Below are 18,545 nucleotides of genomic sequence, written 5' to 3'. Positions count from 1 at the left end.
AATCTTCCTCAGCATGATGCTGAACCAAGCCATGAAAGACCTCAACAATGAAGACGCTGTTTACATCCGGTACCGCACGGATGGCAGTCTCTTCAATCTGAGGCGCCTGCAAGCTCACACCAAGACACAAGAGAAACTTGTCCGTGAACTACTCTTTGCAGACGATGCTGCTTTAGTTGCCCATTCAGAGCCAGCTCTTCAGTGCTTGATGTCCTGTTTTGCGGAAACTGCCAAAATGTTTGGCCTGGAAGTCAGCCTGAAGAAAACTGAGGTCCTCCATCAGCCAGCTCCCCACCATGACTACCAGCCCCCCCACATCTCCATCTGGCACACAAAACTCAAAACGGTCAACCAGTTTACCTATCTCGGCTGCACCATTTCATCAGATGCAAGGATCGACAACGAGATAGACAACAGACTCGCTAAGGCAAATAGCGCCTTTGGAAGACTACACAAAAGAGTCTGGAAAAACAACCAACTGAAAAACCTCACAAAGATAAGCGTATACAGAGCCGTTGTCATACCCACACTCCTGTTCGGCTCCGAATCATGGGTCCTCTACCGGCATCACCTACGGCTCCTAGAACGCTTCCACCAGCGTTGTCTCCGCTCCATCCTCAACATTCATTGGAGCGCCTTCATCCCTAACGTCGAAGTACTCGAGATGCCAGAGGTCGACAGCATTGAGTCCACGCTGCTGAAGATCCATCGCTTCCCAAGATCGTGTTATATGGCGAGCTCTCCACTGGCCACCGTGACAGAGGTGCACCAAAGAAAAGGTACAAGGACTGCCTAAAGAAAGCTCTTGGTGCCTGCCACATTGACCACCGCCAGTGGGCTGATATTGCCTCAAACTGTGCATCTTGGCGCCTCACAGTTTGGCAGGCAGCAACCTCCTTTGAAGAAGACCGCAGAGCCCACCTCACTGACAAAAGGCAAAGGAGGAAAAACCCAACACCAAACCCCAACCAACCAATTTTCCCCTGCAACCGTGTCTGCCTGTCCCGCATCGGACTTGTCAGCCACAAACGAGTCTGCAGCTGACGTGGACATTTACCCCCTCCATAAATCTTTGTCCGCGAAGCCAAGCCAAAGAAGAAGAAAGACATGAGTAGAAAGAAAAAGTTTGAAAATCACTGAATTAATTAAATCAAATAGTTTTTGTTTCAGTAACATTGATCACAAACGCGTCGTCGTGACTATCTCTCGAGTTCGAGGATGATGGACTTCGTTCCGTTAATCCATTTATGGGCTCTCAAGTGGCTTACCAGTCCGATCTTGGCTTTGAAAGATCTTCCGCATTCAGGTCAGGTCGTTCCAGATGGCAGAGCAGCCTTTGGTTGTTGCTGCCCCTCTTTCCATTTACTTCTCTTTTCTTGGCTTCAAGAGTTGCTCTTTCTTCTCAGATGATGGTTTGCCAGAATTTCCTGTCCTTGTCATTGGTTTCCCAATTATTGACGCCAAAATGTTACATTTCTTCAAGTTGTATTTTAAGACGTCTTTGAATCTCTTCTGTTGTCCACCTCCTTTATGTTTGCCTTCTTTAAAGTGGGAGTAGAAGATTTATTTCGGCAGACGTTCGTCAACATGACTGCTCCATCTTAGTTGGTTCTTAATGATGGAGGCTTCATTGCTTGTTCTTTTTGCTTCATTTAGCACGCTGATGTTAGTTCTTCTATCTTCCCAGCTGATAGTTAAAAAGTTTCGAAGATAGCGTTGATGGAAAGTTTCAAGTGCCTTCAGATGTTGTCCAAGTTTCCGAAGCATACAATTGTCATAAAAACTTAACTGCTTCAATAATGTTTCAGGTATGGAAATTTTCCCTCTTCTCCTAATCTTAGACATATATGACTCCAGATTGCTCCAACACAATCAACTCTTAACTGCCCTCTCACGATAAGTGAGCAATCTCCCCATTTCTCAGTGAATTAGGGCATGGGCAAGACATAATGGTCTCACTGCTAACTTCTGTATTTTGTTGAGTGAAGAAATTATGATTTCTTTTCTGTGCTCCTTTGTATAACTCTGCTTTCATCTTCCACAATACATTGATCAAAGTTGGAACCATGACCTCTCCTCTGCTGCCCTGGCCTCTCACTGTGCATTAGGGCATTTGTGCTCTGCGCACCACTGTGGCCAACTGCAGAGCGATCGCAAGCCTCATAAGATGCCCACCTCTCAATCCCATGACATTAAGCAATAGCTGAGAGGCGAGATGAACAAACCATCTTGTGCTAGAACAGTGGTTTCCAAACATTTTCTTTCCACTCACATCCCACCTTAAGTAATCCCCATGTGATTCCCTCTGTGATTAGTAAGGGATTGATTAAGGTGGGATGTGAGTGGGAAGGGAAGGTTGAGAATCACAGTTGTTACTGAAATATTTTGCTTGAGAAAAATTGCCATCAGCCCCTTTCCTTTTGTGAGAAACACAGCTCACTGACTAAATAATTTCACAGAATCAGTCGGTGAAGTGATACAACCTTTTACTCAACGATCTTGCAAGAGCGGGTGTCCTTCAGAGACGGCACACTCACTGATATTCAACAGCCTTTTTTATACATTTCTTTGTGTTAATAACCACTCCTTTGTTAATTTAATTAGTAAGTTAACTGAGTAATTGATATCTTAGTTTAACCTATCAAAAGCTGTTCCGCTCCTCCTCTTAAAACCCGCCCTTGTTTACTTCTCCCATTCCCATGATTTTGCGACCCCAACTCTTATTTGTTCTTATCATTATTTGGTAAGATGCTTCGTCACATGTTCCTGTTCTTTTGCAGTTTTTTTTAACTATCAAGTTGGCCTTGCCTGCAATCTCTTGCGGGAACTGTCCTTCCTTTGTATTCTAGCAGACACCCCACCCTTTTCTTCTCTCACGTCTCATCTCTGTACAGCCATTGTTAACACTGATTATTACCTTTTTCTGAAACAAAATTTTGGATAATTCTCCCTTTTGAATATATCCAATTCACCGGCCTCATCAACTCTGAGTGAAAACCATTCTCCACATCTCAGTCCTAAATGACTCAACCTTTATCGTACGATGAGAGCCGGTGCGGTTCTGAAACTGTGCACATAACCAGTCAATGAGGTACGATTAAAACAGTGGTTTTCAAACTGTTTTCTTTCCACTCACGTACTGCCTTACTAATTAAAGAGCAGATTATTTAAGGTGGTAAGTGAGTGGAAAGAAAAAGTTTGGAAACCACTGTGCAAGAGGGCAGATGTACCTGGAAAACCTTCATCAGGCACGGTTGGTGTAGCGGTTAGCGCGACACCTTCATTACAGCATCAGTGAGCAGGACTGGGGATTGAATCCCACACTGTAAGGAGTTTGTACATTCTCCCTGTAATTGGGTGGATTTTACCGGGGGGATAGGGGGGGTCTGGTTTCCTCCCACCAGTTGAAACATACCTGGGGTGTAGATTAATTGGATGTAAATTGGGTGGCACGGATTCATGGGCTGAAATATAACCATATACAGCACAGAACAGGCCAGTTTGAGCCTACTAGTCCATGCCGGAACAAATCCCCACCCTCCTAGTCCCACTGACCAGCACCTGGTCCATACCCCTCCAATCTTCTCCCCTCCATGTAATTATCCAGTCTTTCCTTAAATGTAAATAACGTCCTTGCTTCAACCACCTCTGCCGGAAGCTTATTCCACATCCCAAACACCCATTGCATGAAGAAATTTCCCCTCATGTTCCCCTTATAATTTTCTCCCTGCAATCTCAAACCATGGCCTCTGGTTTGAATATCCCCCACTCTTAATTGAAAAAGCCTATCTACATTGACTCTCTGTTCCTTTTAAAATCTTGAACACCTCCATCAAATCCCCCCTCAATCCTCTACGCTCCAGAAAAAAAAAGCCCCAGGCTCATCAACCTTTCTCTGTTACTCAAACCCTGACATCCTGTCAACATTCTTGTGAACCTTCTCTGCACTCTCTATTTTGTTCATATCCTTCCTATAATTCGGTGACCAAAACTGCACACAGTACTCCAAATTTGGCCTCACCAATGCTTTATACAATTTCATTATAACATCCCAACTCTTGAATTCAATACTCCGATTTATGAAGGCCAACATTCCAAATGCCTTCTTCACCACACCATCTACCTGAGTATCAGCCTTGAGGGTACTATTTACCATAACTCCTAAATCCCTTTGTTGCTCTGCACTCCTCAATTGTCTACCATTCAATGTATATGACCTATTTAGATTTGCCTTTCCAAAATGCAACACTTCACACTTATCCGTATTAAATTCCATCAGCCATTTCTCAGCCCACTCCTCTAGCTTTCCTATATCTCTTTTTAAGCTACGGTAATCTTCCTCACTGTCCACAATACCACCAATCTTTGTATCATCTTACTTATCCAATTCACCACCCCTACTTCCAGATCGTTAATATATATAACAAACAATAGTGGACCCAGGACCGATCCCTGAGGAACTCCACTAGTCACCGGCCTCCAATTTGACAAACAACTTTCTACCAGTACTCTCTGACACCTCCCATCCAACCATTGCTGAATCCATTTCACTACCTCCTTATTTATACCTAATGCTTCCACCTTTTTTCCTAACCTCCTGTGGGGAACTTTTTACTAAAGTCTAAATAGACAACATCCACAGCCTTCCCTTCATCAATCTTTTTTGTAACCCCCTCGAAAAACTCTATAAGGTTTGTTAAGCATGATCTACCCCTGACAAAACCATGCTGACTACTACCTGTTCTTCCAAATATTTGTAAATGCCATCCCTCAGAACACTTTCCATCAACTTACCCACTACAGAGGAGTCACGTGATGGAGTAGTGGCCGGACGGTGAACTCCAGCCCTCTCCAGAAAAGTCAGGAAAAACAAAGGAAAACACAAAGGCACAGAAATAAAAGTTACAGAAAAGCGAGTATAAAGGTGGAAAGAAGATGGCGACAAAAAAAGAAAAATCGAAAGCAACGGTAAGAAGAGAGGAAGAGAAGACAAAGGAGGAAAAAGGTGAAGGCCTTACCTGTCCGAAGAGACCCGCTGCGGAGAGAGAAACCCGCTCCCTCAGGTCGGTAAATAATGGACTACAAAAATGGCTCGCTGAGCCGAGTAAAAGTGCGCAACCGCGCATGAAACACACCGACGGGAGGGGGGACCAGCTGGGGAGTCATCTCCACAGCCGGCAACGACAGCTGCAGAACACCTGCAGCAAGAAGAGACCACAAAAGACAATAGAAACAAGAAAGAAGAGAAGGAAAGGGCAACAAAGAAACAACAGATGGCCAACCCAGAGGAAGAAGAAGAGGAAGAGGAAGAGTACAGTGAAATAGAAGAAGAAAAGAAAGGCAAGATAAAGAAGGTACTTTCTCTTATTAAAGGATACATGGAGTCATTTAAAGAATGGCAAACACAGGAATTTAATGATTTAAGAAAAAGAATAAACAACACAGAAGAGAAAATGAATAAAATAGAGATGACCTTAACAGAAATGGGAAAGAAAATGGACAAGATGGAAGAGCGGGCAGTAGCAGCAGAAATGGAGGTAGAAGACTTAAAAAAGAAATTGGAGGAATCTAATAAAAAAACTAAAGAGACACAAGAACTACTAGCTCAAAAAATAGATACAATGGAAAATTATAACAGAAGAAATAACATAAAGATAGTGGGCCTTAAGGAAGATGAAGAAGGCAAGAATATGAGGGAGTTTATAAAAGATTGGATCCCTAAGACCCTAGGATGTCCAGAACTACAGCAAGAAATGGAAATAGAAAGGGCACATAGAGTATTGGCCTCTAAACCACAACCACAACAAAAACCAAGATCTATTGTAGTAAAATTCCTAAGATATACTACAAGAGAAAAGGTACTGGAGAAGACAATGGAAAAAGTAAGAGAGGGCAACAAACCACTGGAGTATAAAGGGCAAAAAATCTTCATTTATCCAGATATAAGTTTTGAACTCCTAAAGAAGAGAAAAGAGTTCAATACAGCAAAGGCGATTTTATGGAAGAAAGGGTATAAATTTATACTAAAGCATCCAGCGGTATTGAAAATATTTATTCCAGGACAACAAAACAGACTATTCTCGGATCCAGAAGAAGCACGAAAATTTGAAGAACAATTACAAAAATAGACTGAGGGAGGAAGACGGGTAATGAGAGTTAAAATGATCACGATTGATATGTATGCGGGTAAAGAGGTATAAGAGTGAATAGAGACAATGTGCATACGTGAATGTATCTGTACTTAGAGGAAAATATAGATAGTATAGACAAGAATTAATAAGGGAAGGTAATGGAATAGAGAGAATAAGGAGGGAATTAAAAGAGTGACCTTCGTGACATATGAAAAGTGAAATCTTTTCTGGGGGGGGCGGGGTGGGGGGAAATAGCGGTCACTGCAAAATCAGTTGACGCTTGCGAGTGGATTCGCAAATCCAAATGGAGAGGGGAGATGTGGTTGTCCGACAAGGGATAAAGGACAACTCAGGAGGGGAAGGGGAGATTGGGGATAAATAAGATAGAAATAGGAGAATAAGGAAAATGTTGGATGTTGTAGGAATGTTGTCTTATAAAGAGTTGAAAATAAGAAAACAGAAATGGAAAAGGAGGAAAGGTAATGATGGAAAAACGGAAAGAGAAGATAAACAAAATATAAAAGGGCTACGTTGAACTATATGACTTTAAATATTAATGGAATGCATAACCAAATTAAAAGGAAGAAACTACTAAATTTAAATGAATAAATGTATTCCATTAGAAAAAATAACATATAGGTTAAGAAATAATATTGAAATATTCGAACAAGTATGGGAGCCTTACATTAAATACAATAGCGAAAACCTACCGGGGACAAACATTACCTAAGTTGATGGAAGGAGAAGGAAAGAAAAGAATGGACTCAGTAGAATTTCTGGTGTATTTTTGTTGAATGACAACATTGTCTGACTGGCTTAATGCAACCTAGATTGTATACCTAAAATGGATGAGAGGAGGGAGGGGGGGAGAAAAAGTCACTGTATATGTGTGAAAAAGAAATAGTGTATATCATGGCTAATGTGATTTATGGTGTGAAAAATAAAAAATTTAAAAAAAAACTTAAAAAAAACTTATCCACTACAGACGTCAGACTCACAGGTCTATAATTTCCTGGCTTACATTTGGACCCTTTTTTAAACAGCGGAACAACATGAGCCACCCTCCAATCCTCTGGCACTACCCCCGTGACCAGAGACATCCTAAATATCTCTGTTAATGTCCCCACTATCTGTACACTAGCCTCCCTGAGTGTCCTTGGGAATACATTGTCCGGACCCGGAGATTTGTCCACCTTTATCTTTTTTAACACTGCCATCACTACCTCCTCAGTTATCCTTATATGATTCACAACCTCCCCACTATTTTCCTCCACTTCAACTGGTACAATATTTTTTTCCCTAGTGAATACCAAGGAAAATAAATCATTTAAAATTTCCCCCATTTCCTCTGACTTCTCACTCAGCCTACCCTCACTATCTACAAGGGGTCCAATTCTATCCCTCACTAATCTTTTACTTTTAATGTACCTATAGAAACCCTTTGGATTTATTCTTACTCTGCCTGCCAAAGCCTCTTCGTGCCTCTTTTTGGCCTTTCTAATTTCTTTCTTAAGATTTTTTCTACACTCCTTGTAGTCCTCTTTTAATTTCTCAGCACCCTGTTGTTTATACCTCTTGTACACCTCCCTCTTTCTCCTAACCAAATTTCTAATATTCCTCGAAAACCAAGGCTCCCTATGACTTCCAGCCTTTCCTTTGATCCTCACTGGGACATATCTACTCTGTTCTCTCAAAATTTCTTCTTTGAATATTCTCCATTTCTCATTTACATCCTTTCCTGAAAAAAATCATGTCCCACTCAATACTCCCCAAAGCCATTCTTATTCCTTCGAGATTTGCTTTTCTCCAATCCAGAACCTCAACTTTAGGCCCTTCTTTGCTCTTCAGTAAAACTACCCTAAAACTAATAGAGTTGTGATCACTAGACCCAATTGGTTCTCCAACATTAACCTCAGACACCTGACCTAACTCGTTCCCTAACAGGAGATCCAGTATTACACCATCCCGAATCGGTTCCTCTACGAATTGATTCAAAAAATTATCTTGCACACACTCGACAAACTCTAGCCCATCCAGCCCTCTTAATGTATGGGTATCCCAATCAATGTGAGGGAAGTTAAAATCTCCCATCATCACTACCTTATGTTCATTACACACATATGCTATCTCCTTACAAATTTGTTCTTCCAATTTTCTTGGCCCATTTGGTGGTCTATAATACACTCCTATTAGTGCCCTCATGCCTCCTCCACCCCTCACTTCCACCCAAACAGCCTCACTAGACGATCCCTCCAAACCATCCTGCCACCTCACGGCAGTAATGTCCTCCTTAACAAGCAGAGCAACTCCTCCCCCTTTTTTTAACCCCCTGTTCTATCACAGTAAATGGCCAGTTACAGTGCCGTAGGTCTAAATTTATTTTATTTTATTTTTTTTAATCAGCACACTCAAACCAATTCTTCCACCACAAATAATTTGTTCTTCATTCTGGTTTCTGCAACAGGAACTTAACTGCCACCAACTAAATCAAGTTCCCTGCAAATTTACTAAAACGATAATTCCTTTGTTTCTTTTAGACTGCTGTTCCCAGGTTCAAAAACCCAATCACTACAAATCGCCCAGACTCATTGATCAGTCATTACTTATCAATATTACAACATTTTCCAATGTAAAGGATGCATTTTGATTTGGCCCAGGATAAATCTGGCCTCTAGAATTCAATAACCATGATCCAAAACAATGAAATGCAATGCACTACCATTAAATATTTGAACTTTATCACCTAATCAACAACATGTATTAGCCTTACAAAAAGCAGTGAAACGTGCAAATTCCCCAAAAAATTGCAGGAGAACATGGGGAAAAAAAAATCACTGCACTGGCTCTCATCGTATGATAAAGGTTGAGTTATTTAGGACTGTGGAGAATGGTTTTCACTCAGAGTTGTTGAGGCCGGTGAATTGGATATATTCAAAAGGGAGTTTGTTGTGTCCTATCAGGCCAGAAGGATCAAGGGGTCTAGAGAAAAAGCAGGATAAGCTAATGAAGTTGTATGATCAGCCATGATCACAGTAAATGGTGAAACAGACTCAAAGGCCTGAATGGCTTTCTCTTGTGTTTCACCACAATGGCAAGAGGGTACCAAAAAAAGTTCTTGAGGAACTCAAGGTGGGTATGCGAGAAACAAGTGACACAATGAAGGAATGGTTGGGCGGCACGGTTGGGGTAGCGGTTAGCGCAGCACCTTTACAGCGCCAGTGTTTTGGACTGGGGTTCGAATCCCACACTGTCTGTAACGAGCTTGTTCTCCCCATGTCTGCATTAGTTTTCCCTGGGGACTCCAGTTTCCTCCCACCATACGAATCATCGAAAGCCAGCTTTTTCGATGAACTCTGGTAAAGCACTGGGTCCAAATGGGTATTTGCTGATATAGCCACTACACTGGCCGCACTCCTATCGGCAATCACTGTACCTGCAGGTAGGCAACCTGGGAGGCTGGCCCCACCAGCTCACTGTCAATCACCGGCCCATATAAAAACTTGTGCCAGCCCCTTTGGTAGTCAGTCGACCACATGGAGCCACAAAGGTACAGAGACCTTGTGTGTACGAGTTTAAATTTATTAAAGCCTGTTTGAACAGTCTACGGACTTGGTGTCTGAATGCTTTGCACAGCAGCGTTCACAGGATATACAGTAGAGTTTTTCCAAATTTTTTTTCAATTAAAAAAAATCTACTTTCTTCTTCATTATGTAAAACCTTTAAGGATGCCCTGTTTGTAGTCAAATTACCACAATTATTTTACGAGGCTACTATCTCTTTAACCCCTAAAAAAAAAAGACCCCACTGAATGTGCTGCATCTGGACCCATTTCTTTTTAGAATGTGGACTAAAATTTTTTCTAAAATATTGGCTACTAGATTGGAAAATGTCCTTCCACAAATCATTTCTAAAGATCAGATAGGATTTATCGAGAATTGTTATTTGCATTTCAATATTAGGAGGTTAATGAATATTGTATATTCTCCAAAATGTGTTATCTCACTTGATGCACAGAAAGCATTCAACAGAGTAGAATGGGAATATTCATTTAATTTTTGTCCAAAATTCATCTCTTGCATAAAACTGAAACTCCCCTTTGGTTTCTGTGTTTAGCAATAATCAGAAATCCCCTTTTTTTAAGGCTCTTTCGAGGAAGAGGTTGTCCTTGGAGCGCTTTATGACTTACCAAATATATTTGGCATTATTTGTGGGGATGGGAAACATAAGGTATCACTATCTGCAGATGACGTTACTATATACTTCTAACCCTGAGAAATCTAGCCCTGCAATATTGCTCAATTTAGTCATTTTTCTGGTTACAAATTGAACCTCAATAAAAGCAAAGGTTTTCCATTAAATATGCATGTCCCAATCTCTGAATAATCACCATTTTGATTGGTTACTAATCATTTTACTTATTTTAGTGTCAAAAATCATCAAGAAGCACAAGGATTTATTTAATGTTAACTTTTTACCCTTATTTGACAATGTTAAACAATCATTTACTAAATGGTCTCCTTTGTCCTCATCATTGATTGGTTGAATTAACACAGTTTTCCTAAATTCTTGTACCTATTTCAGGCATTTACAACCTTCATCACTCGGTCTTTTTTTTTAAATATATTATTGATTCAAGAATTTCTTCACATATATATGGCAGAATAAGAACCCTAGGTTGAGTAAGAAATATCTACAGAAATTAATAAATGATGGTGGTATGACATTGCCTAATTTTAGATTCTACTATTGGGCAATTAATATTTGGTATATAATTTTCTGGACACAAGATTTGGATGAAAATTCAATGTCCATGATGGGCAAGTCTTGAGTGTGGGTTTGTGCAGGGGTTCTCATTGGCTTCTATTTTAGGGGCCTCATTCCCCTTTCCACTCACTAAAATGAATAAATAATTCAACATTCAATATGAATGTGGTTTCAATTTCGTTAATTTTTAGGATGGAACAAATTTTTCTTGTCAAGTCCTATTCTGTCTATTTTTTTTTCTTCCAACCATCTAGAATTGATCAAGCTTTTCTTTTATGGAACACGAAGGGAATAGTATGTTTTTGCGATTAATTTATGGAGAACTGCTTCATGTTTTTTGAGCAGTTGTCTAATTTTCCGAGATCACATTTTTTCAGATATCTACAGATTCGAAACTTTTTAAATGTTACTTTATCTACTTTTCCGATACCACATCAGACTGAAGTTACTGATAAAATTTTATGTTTAAACCCTTTTCAGAAGAGTTTAACAGCAACAATTTATGATCAGAAAATACGTCCAGTGATTTCTGACAAAATTAAGAATGGTTGGGAAAGAGAACTTCAGATACCTTTATCTATAGAGACATGGGAGAAAATTCTTCAATTAGTTAACACTTCTTCAATATGTGCACAACACTCTTTGATCCAGTTTAAGGTGGTTCATAGGGACAACAGGTCTAAGGATAAGCTAGCTCATTTTTACTCCCATATAAACCCTACCTGAGACAGATGTACTTCTGATGTGGTTTCCCTGACACATACCTTTTGGTCCTGCCCTTTACTGATAAAACAAAGGAAAGATATTTTGGATATTATTTCAGCAGTTTTGCTCATTAACCTACAACCTCATCCTTTGACTGCACTGTTTGGATGACCACTTTTGGACTCTGTTTCAGTTTGTCGTGTGTTTGCATTTGTTACTTTAATAGCCAGGAGATCCGTTCTACTCAAATGGAAAGTCCCCAAACCACCAACTATGTTTCAATGGTTTTCTCAAATGATAGCATGTTTAAATTGAGATAAAATTAGAAGTGGCACTGTTGACCCTTTAGTTAAATTTGAAGAAACATGGAGGTCATTTATTCAATATTTTCATATGATGTAAGTTGATCCTTTCTGAATCCTTTTCAACATTTTATTTTTGTGCAAGTGTAGAGGAGTGGAATTAACCACAAAATAATTGTTTAACCACTGAAACATGGTAGCCCAGCTTTTGTTTTCTTTTTTGTTTTGTTTCTTAGTTTGGGGAAATACTTTTGTAATTAAATTTGATTCCTTTTCATGTTTGGCCTTTAAGAGAAGGGGAGGCTCAGTTTACATGTGTTGAACAATGTCGGTGTTTGTAGATGTTGTGACAGATTTGGTTGTGTTTGTTTTGTATATAGAGATTTTGGGGAGATATATTGGGGAAGGTTTTTTTAGTGTAGGTCACATACAAACATTTCAAAACAGATCTTATTTAAAAACTGGAGCTCTGCTCATGCTAGATAGGCTGCCTCCAAGAGCCTTTGCAAAGGCTTTGGAGAGTGCCCAAGAGACATCACTAATGGATTGTTGTTTACAAAAGGCCACAGATGAAAGATCTTGTTGGAGCTGTAGATTGTCTGGAAGAGAACTTGCTGGGTCATGTGGTTTTGCAAGCAGAGCACACACACACAGATCAGTTTTACAGACAGCAGCAGCAGCTGGAACTGGAACTGGAACAGGACAAACTGGCAAGCTTGTGGAATACCCCATTTGGAAGACAGATTGTGACTGCTTAGTTCGGCCTGGTCAAAGCCCTTGTGGTTCATGCAAGAGGAGAGGAAATTAGTTAATGTTTCACTTGAAATAAGAGAAACAAAAAGGAACTGAAAGAAAGAGGTTACCATCTGGAGAACCCTGAGGGGAAAAGTTTCTTTGGCAAGACACTGAAGTGGCTGATTAAAAAGAAATCAGTTGTGGATGTCCTGGAACAACAAATCTCTCTCTGAAAACTGACAAGAACCTTCCTGAGCGGTAACCATTTACCTTTCAAGCATCAAAGTACTGTGATCTTTATAAATGTTAAATTCTGTGCCCATTATAAGAATTGCCTGCAACCAGTGAAATTGGAGGAATGAGAAGTGAGGTTGGACTGTGAATCAAAGAACTTTTCTGAACTTGCACACACATTACGTACACGTGCACTTAGAAATTAGAAGGGGGTTAAGTGAGGTTAATTAAAGGGTGATTCTGTTTTCATGTTTAAAGATAATTAAAAGCAACTTTTGTTTAAATGACCATTTGTCTTGGTGAATATCTATTGCTGCTGGGTTTTGGGGTCCTCTGGGCTCGTAACAATGTTAACCGTTGTTAACACAATCCCCATCTCTTTGTATCATTCTTATGTTTATTTATTTGATAAAAAGATAGAAAAAGAAAGAAACATAACAGGGGTGTAGGTTAATTGGGTATAAATTGGGTGGTATGTACTTGTAGACCTAAATGGCCTGTTACCATGCTGTATGTCTAAATGTTTTTAAAAAAAAAGGAAAGGTGGTGGGGGTGTTGGTGGTGTGAGGGAGGTGAGAAAAAGCATTTATGCAACTGATTTTCCTGCAATATAAAATGCTTGATTTCAACACCATATTGCAGCTGTCTTTGAACAACCAGAGAATCAGGAACATGCCATTCAGTCTCAAATAAACAGAATAAGGAAATGCCTATAAGAAGTAAAAAAGGATGGAAATACAAAAACATTAGTTGACATTTTCTCTCTGTGACCATATGGGTTTCCCCAGGGTTGCTTTGATTTCCACCCATATTTCAAGATGTGCGAGCAAGTTAATTTTTTAATTAATTTCACCCCAGAAATGGCAACAGTATAAACAAGCTGATGGGAGAGAACAAGTTGAAGGATTACTGGGAAATCACAAGGAGTGGGGGACAAATGAACTTGCTCTGCTTGGAACCAGCACAGTCCTAATGGGCTGAATGGCCTCCTTTCGTATTGCAATAAAAAATGCATTCAGGGTTAGAGACAAATCCATTTCATTTTTGTGCATAGAATTAATGAGATGGCAGAGAATTCTTTCCATTTAACTAAATGTCCATGGTCTGAAAACAATGGGCAAAAAGAATGAGTACAAAGTCAGTTTTCCCCACATGAAATTCGTTGACCTTGTGGCTTCATGAAATCCAAGCAAAGTTGAACACAGACGTGCACAAGCAGCACTGCAAAAACACGGCATGGAATTGTCTGGGTAATTAAGAATGAAAATCAATTTCAACAGCAAATTACAAGCTTTTTTTTAAAAAAAACTGTTACAAAACATAAATTTGATAAGAGAATTCAAGATGCAATTAAATTGACCCAGCAGTTTTTTTCTGTTCAACATCACTCCCCACTGCTCCCCAGAATATGAAGACTATTGTTAATGCTGGTGTTTATGGATCATCCCCAATTGCCCCTGAGTTGAAGAGAACATTAGGGTCAACCACATGGGTAGATCCAAAAGGTCACAGGGTGTTGGGTCTGCAGATTTCCTCCCCCTGAAGAAAGCATGTGAAGCTGGTAGGAGATTAAACAATCAAAGTCTACTGTCACTGAGACCTAGCTTTTTGTTTTAAATTACAGATGAATTTCATTACATGAATTTAACCTTCTTCAGCTCCTATGCTGAGGCCAGACCCCTTTTAACACAGCGATCCCGCAACACTGCCGTCAAGAAGACCCGTCATTAAGCAGGCTTTGCTTGTTTACACTGAACCAAACAACACCGGCATAATGCTGGGCCAGCGTGTCATTTTACACAGCAAGCCGGCGTTCCAGAGGCGGAACCTGCGGCATCAGGTGTGCACGTCCTTTCCCATCCTGGTCCCAGATTGTCGTCTCACCCTTTTTACACAGGGCTTGACTACCCCCCACTGCCAGCTTAAAGGCAGGTCTGCAATGACCCCCACACCCCCAGCTTAAAGGCAGGTCTGCAATGACCCCCCACCCCCAGCCCATTCCGTGCTCCTACCTTCTGCAGTAAAGGCGCAATATTCCTGCATCGGAGTGGCTGTGTAAAAGGGGGCTCGGGGTCATCCAAAGCCTAACCAAATCGAACCCTAAATCACTTAGTTCTTCTACACACTGAGGTGCTCAGGTAAACTGTGTTGCCCCCAAGCATTTTGTTCTGACCTTGACGAAGGGCTCAAGCTTTGCTACATCAAGTTTGACCCACTGAGTTTCTCCAGCGTCGTGTTATTAACTTAAATAACCTGGGTGACAGAGTGACAGGGGGCCAGCAGTCTTCTTTGTGTGTATGTGTGGCAGAAGAGGAAGTGTTCTTTTTGTTGGGGCTTTTTAAAAAAAAACAAAAAAAAGTCTTCATGAAGTTGAAGGAAACTTATTTTCGGGAAACTGGGCTGTTTTCAGAGCTGATGCTGCAGAAACTGACTCTGTGGAATGTCTCCTTGGAGACTGAACATTCCTGCAAGCCTGAGCTGGAGCAGACTCTCCTCCTGCAGCCAACGGGACCCGCACAGCCCAGCGCAAACTTCGCCGGCAGGGAAGGGACGGGGCTGGGAGCCGGCAGGGAAGGGACGGGGCTGGGAGCCGGCAGGGAAGGGACGGGGCTGGGAGCCGGCAGGGAAGGGACGGGGCTGGGAGCCGGCAGGGAAGGGACGGGGCTGGGAGCCGGCAGGGAAGGGACGGGGCTGGGAGCCGGCAGGGAAGGGACGGGGCTGGGAGCCGGCAGGGAAGGGACGGGGCTGGGAGCCGGCAGGGAAGGGACGGGGCTGGGAGCCGGCAGGGAAGGGACGGGGCTGGGAGCCGGCAGGGAAGGGACGGGGCTGGGAGCCGGCAGGGAAGGGACGGGGCTGGGAGCCGGCAGGGAAGGGACGGGGCTGGGAGCCGGCAGGGAAGGGACGGGGCTGGGAGCCGGCAGGGAAGGGACGGGGCTGGGAGCCGGCAGGGAAGGGACGGGGCTGGGAACCGGCAGGGAAGGGACGGGGCTGGGAGCCGGCAGGGAAGGGACGGGGCTGGGAGCCGGCAGGGAAGGGACGGGGCTGGGAGCCGGCAGGGAAGGGACGGGGCTGGGAGCCGGCAGGGAAGGGACGGGGCTGGGAGCCGGCAGGGAAGGGACGGGGCTGGGAACCCGGGGGCAGCGCCGCGCCTCCACTCAGCCTCCGCGGGCAAGGCGGCGAAGTCAACGAAACATCTGCGAAGGAATGAGGTCCCTGCATCTTACTCACCCCAAGCAGGCAGATTTTTAATTCTCTCATCGCCATCATTGGATCTACAGGGCTTGTGTCATGCTCCCCGAAGCCCGCTCTGCGCCGTTCATGAAGCGGACCCGCTGTCTGTCTCCAGCAACCAGCGGCTTTCCGAAGGGAACGGAAACTGCTCGGCAAGGACTCGCAGCAGCCCGCGGTCACGTGGTCGCCCTCCCCTCCCTCCCTCCCTGTACCAGCAGTCGCTGCCTCACTCCAGCTCACCTTAGGGCAAAAAGTTTGCAAACTTTTTCTTTCCACTCACCTGAGGGCAAGTCGTTTGCAAACTTTTTCTTTTCACTCACCTGAGGGCAAGTCGTTTGCAAACTTTTTTCTTTTCACTCACCTGAGGGCAAGTCGTTTGCAAACTTTTTCTTTTCACTCACCTGAGGGCAAGTCGTTTGCAAACTTTTTCTTTTCACTCACCTGAGGGCAAGTCGTTTGCAAACTTTTTTCTTTTCACTCACCTGAGGGCAAGTCGTTTGCAAACTTTTTCTTTTCACTCACCTGAGGGCAAGTCGTTTGCAAACTTTTTCTTTCCACTCACCTTAGGGCAAGTCGTTTGCAAACTTTTTCTTTTCACACACCTGAGGGCAAGTCGTTTGCAAACTTTTTTCTTTCCACTCACCTGAGGGCAATTAGTTTGCAAACTTTTTCTTTCCACTCACCTGAGGGCAAGTAGTTTGCAAACTTTTTTCTTTCCACTCACCTTAGGGCAAGTAGTTTGCAAACTTTTTTTCTTTCCACTCACCTGAGGGCAAGTAGTTTGCAAACTTTTTTCTTTTCACTCACCTAATGCCATGGGGACTCTTAAGGGGTTGTTTAAGGTGGTAGGTGTGAGTGAGGGGGGTTAATAAAAAAGGGGTAAGAAGCACTGCCCTGAAGTTAGCTGTGAAAATTTGACATTGGCCCCTTTCCTTTGGAGTTGTGAAACCGAGCACATAACGAGTCAATTAGGTACGAAGTTTTTCAAACTTTTTCTTTCCACTCACCTACCACTTTACTCATCACAGAGCACCGACAGCATAGGGATTACTTAAGGTGGTAAGCGAGTGGAAAGGAAAAGTTTGAAAACCACTGTGTGGTATGCTACCACTGACCACAAAGACTAGGCAGAGGGAGCGATAGGCTTCAATGTACAGAAGAACTTTGCTGGCCTGGATCTGGGTATAGGAATGGCGGGAAGGGAGAGGTGGCTCGACCTTTATGGCCCAGATCCACCAGGGGAGCAGTCATAGGGTATGAGTCATTAGTGGGTGGGCCAGCTCCATATATACAGTAATCAATCATAACTATATACAATGGAGGAAACTTATCACCCCACACTGCTTTAAGAGATCCCAAATTTCCTGTGTTTAGTAAGAGACCTAAAGTGCAGCGAAACTTGTTTGCGAGCAGCGAAACTTGTTTGCGAGCAGCGAAACTTGTTTGCGAGCAGCGAAACTTGTTTGCGTGCAGCGAAACTTGTTTGCGTGCAGCAATATAAATAGGAGTTCTCTGCATCCGCAGTTTGCCTGAGGTATAAACACTGGGAGGATGGTTGGTATCAAAGGAGGAGAAATTAAACTGTAATTTAACCCACGGTGGACAGTAGTAAAACACAGAAGTCGCAGACACTGTGGTTGAAGTAAAAACACAATGCTGGAGAAACCCAGCTGGCCAAACAGTGTGGTTTATATTGCAAAGATAAAGATATGTAAACAACGTTTCAAGCTTGAGCCCTTCATCAAGGTGTGAACAAAATGCAAGCAGGAGCCAAGCAAAATGGTGGGAGAAGCAATGGGGCAAGGGAGGAGCATGGCCCTAAAGGCAGGAGGTAATAGGTGGATAAGGTTCTGTGTCCCACTCCCATGCTCACACGTCTGTCCATGGCCTCGTGTACTATCTCACCAAGACCACCCGTAAATTGGAGAAGCACCACTTGATTTTCTGTCTGGGCACTCTCCCACCTGATGGTATTAACATCGACTTTTCTGGTTTCTGCTAGCCTACTCTCCATTCTCCCTCCCTCCCCTTTCCCTCCATCTCCTTTCCTCCAGCTCTTCACCCCCTTCCCCTTCCATTCACAGAGCCATCTCTCCTCCCCAGGGGCGCAGCCAGATTCTAAAGTTAGGGGGAGTGAGCACATTAAAAAAGGGCCATGACGCATACCAAATAATTTCAAATTCATTCTACATAGATACAGTTTTAAAGGAAGTACATAATTGTTATTTTGTATTTAAAATAAAAACACAAGGAAGATACTATTTTAATGGAAGTACATTAACAATAGAGATATAACACCCTCATAATAAAATTAAAAACCACTTAATTTAAAGCAACTTTGTTTACACGCAGGTGTGTTTAACCTAACTAGTGGTGGGGTGGGAGAGATGAACTGGAAATACAAGGATGGAGTTAAAGGGAAAGAGAGAATGAGTAAAGTTAA

At 42.5% G+C, this 18,545-nt stretch overlaps 1 protein-coding gene across 4 annotated transcripts in view; it reads right to left on the bottom strand.

The window, feature by feature from the left end:
- The window catches only part of LOC138755789 (ras-related protein Rab-31-like), a 277,761-nt gene extending 261,485 nt beyond the window's left edge, over positions 1-16,276 (bottom strand). For all 4 annotated transcript variants that reach the window (XM_069922406.1, XM_069922409.1, XM_069922407.1 and 1 more), the window contains exon 1: positions 16,100-16,276. In XM_069922406.1, the coding sequence (XP_069778507.1) occupies positions 16,100-16,138 (39 nt within the window). In that variant the 5' untranslated portion in view covers positions 16,139-16,276. The remainder of the gene's footprint in view (positions 1-16,099) is intronic.
- Positions 16,277-18,545: the final 2,269 nt, after the last annotated feature.

The sequence above is a fragment of the Narcine bancroftii genome, chromosome 2 (assembly GCF_036971445.1).
Source record: "Narcine bancroftii isolate sNarBan1 chromosome 2, sNarBan1.hap1, whole genome shotgun sequence".
Taxonomy (NCBI): Eukaryota; Metazoa; Chordata; class Chondrichthyes; order Torpediniformes; family Narcinidae; genus Narcine; species Narcine bancroftii.
The sequence above is the reverse complement of the archived record's forward strand: the minus strand, read 5'-3'. Positions and strand labels throughout refer to the sequence as shown.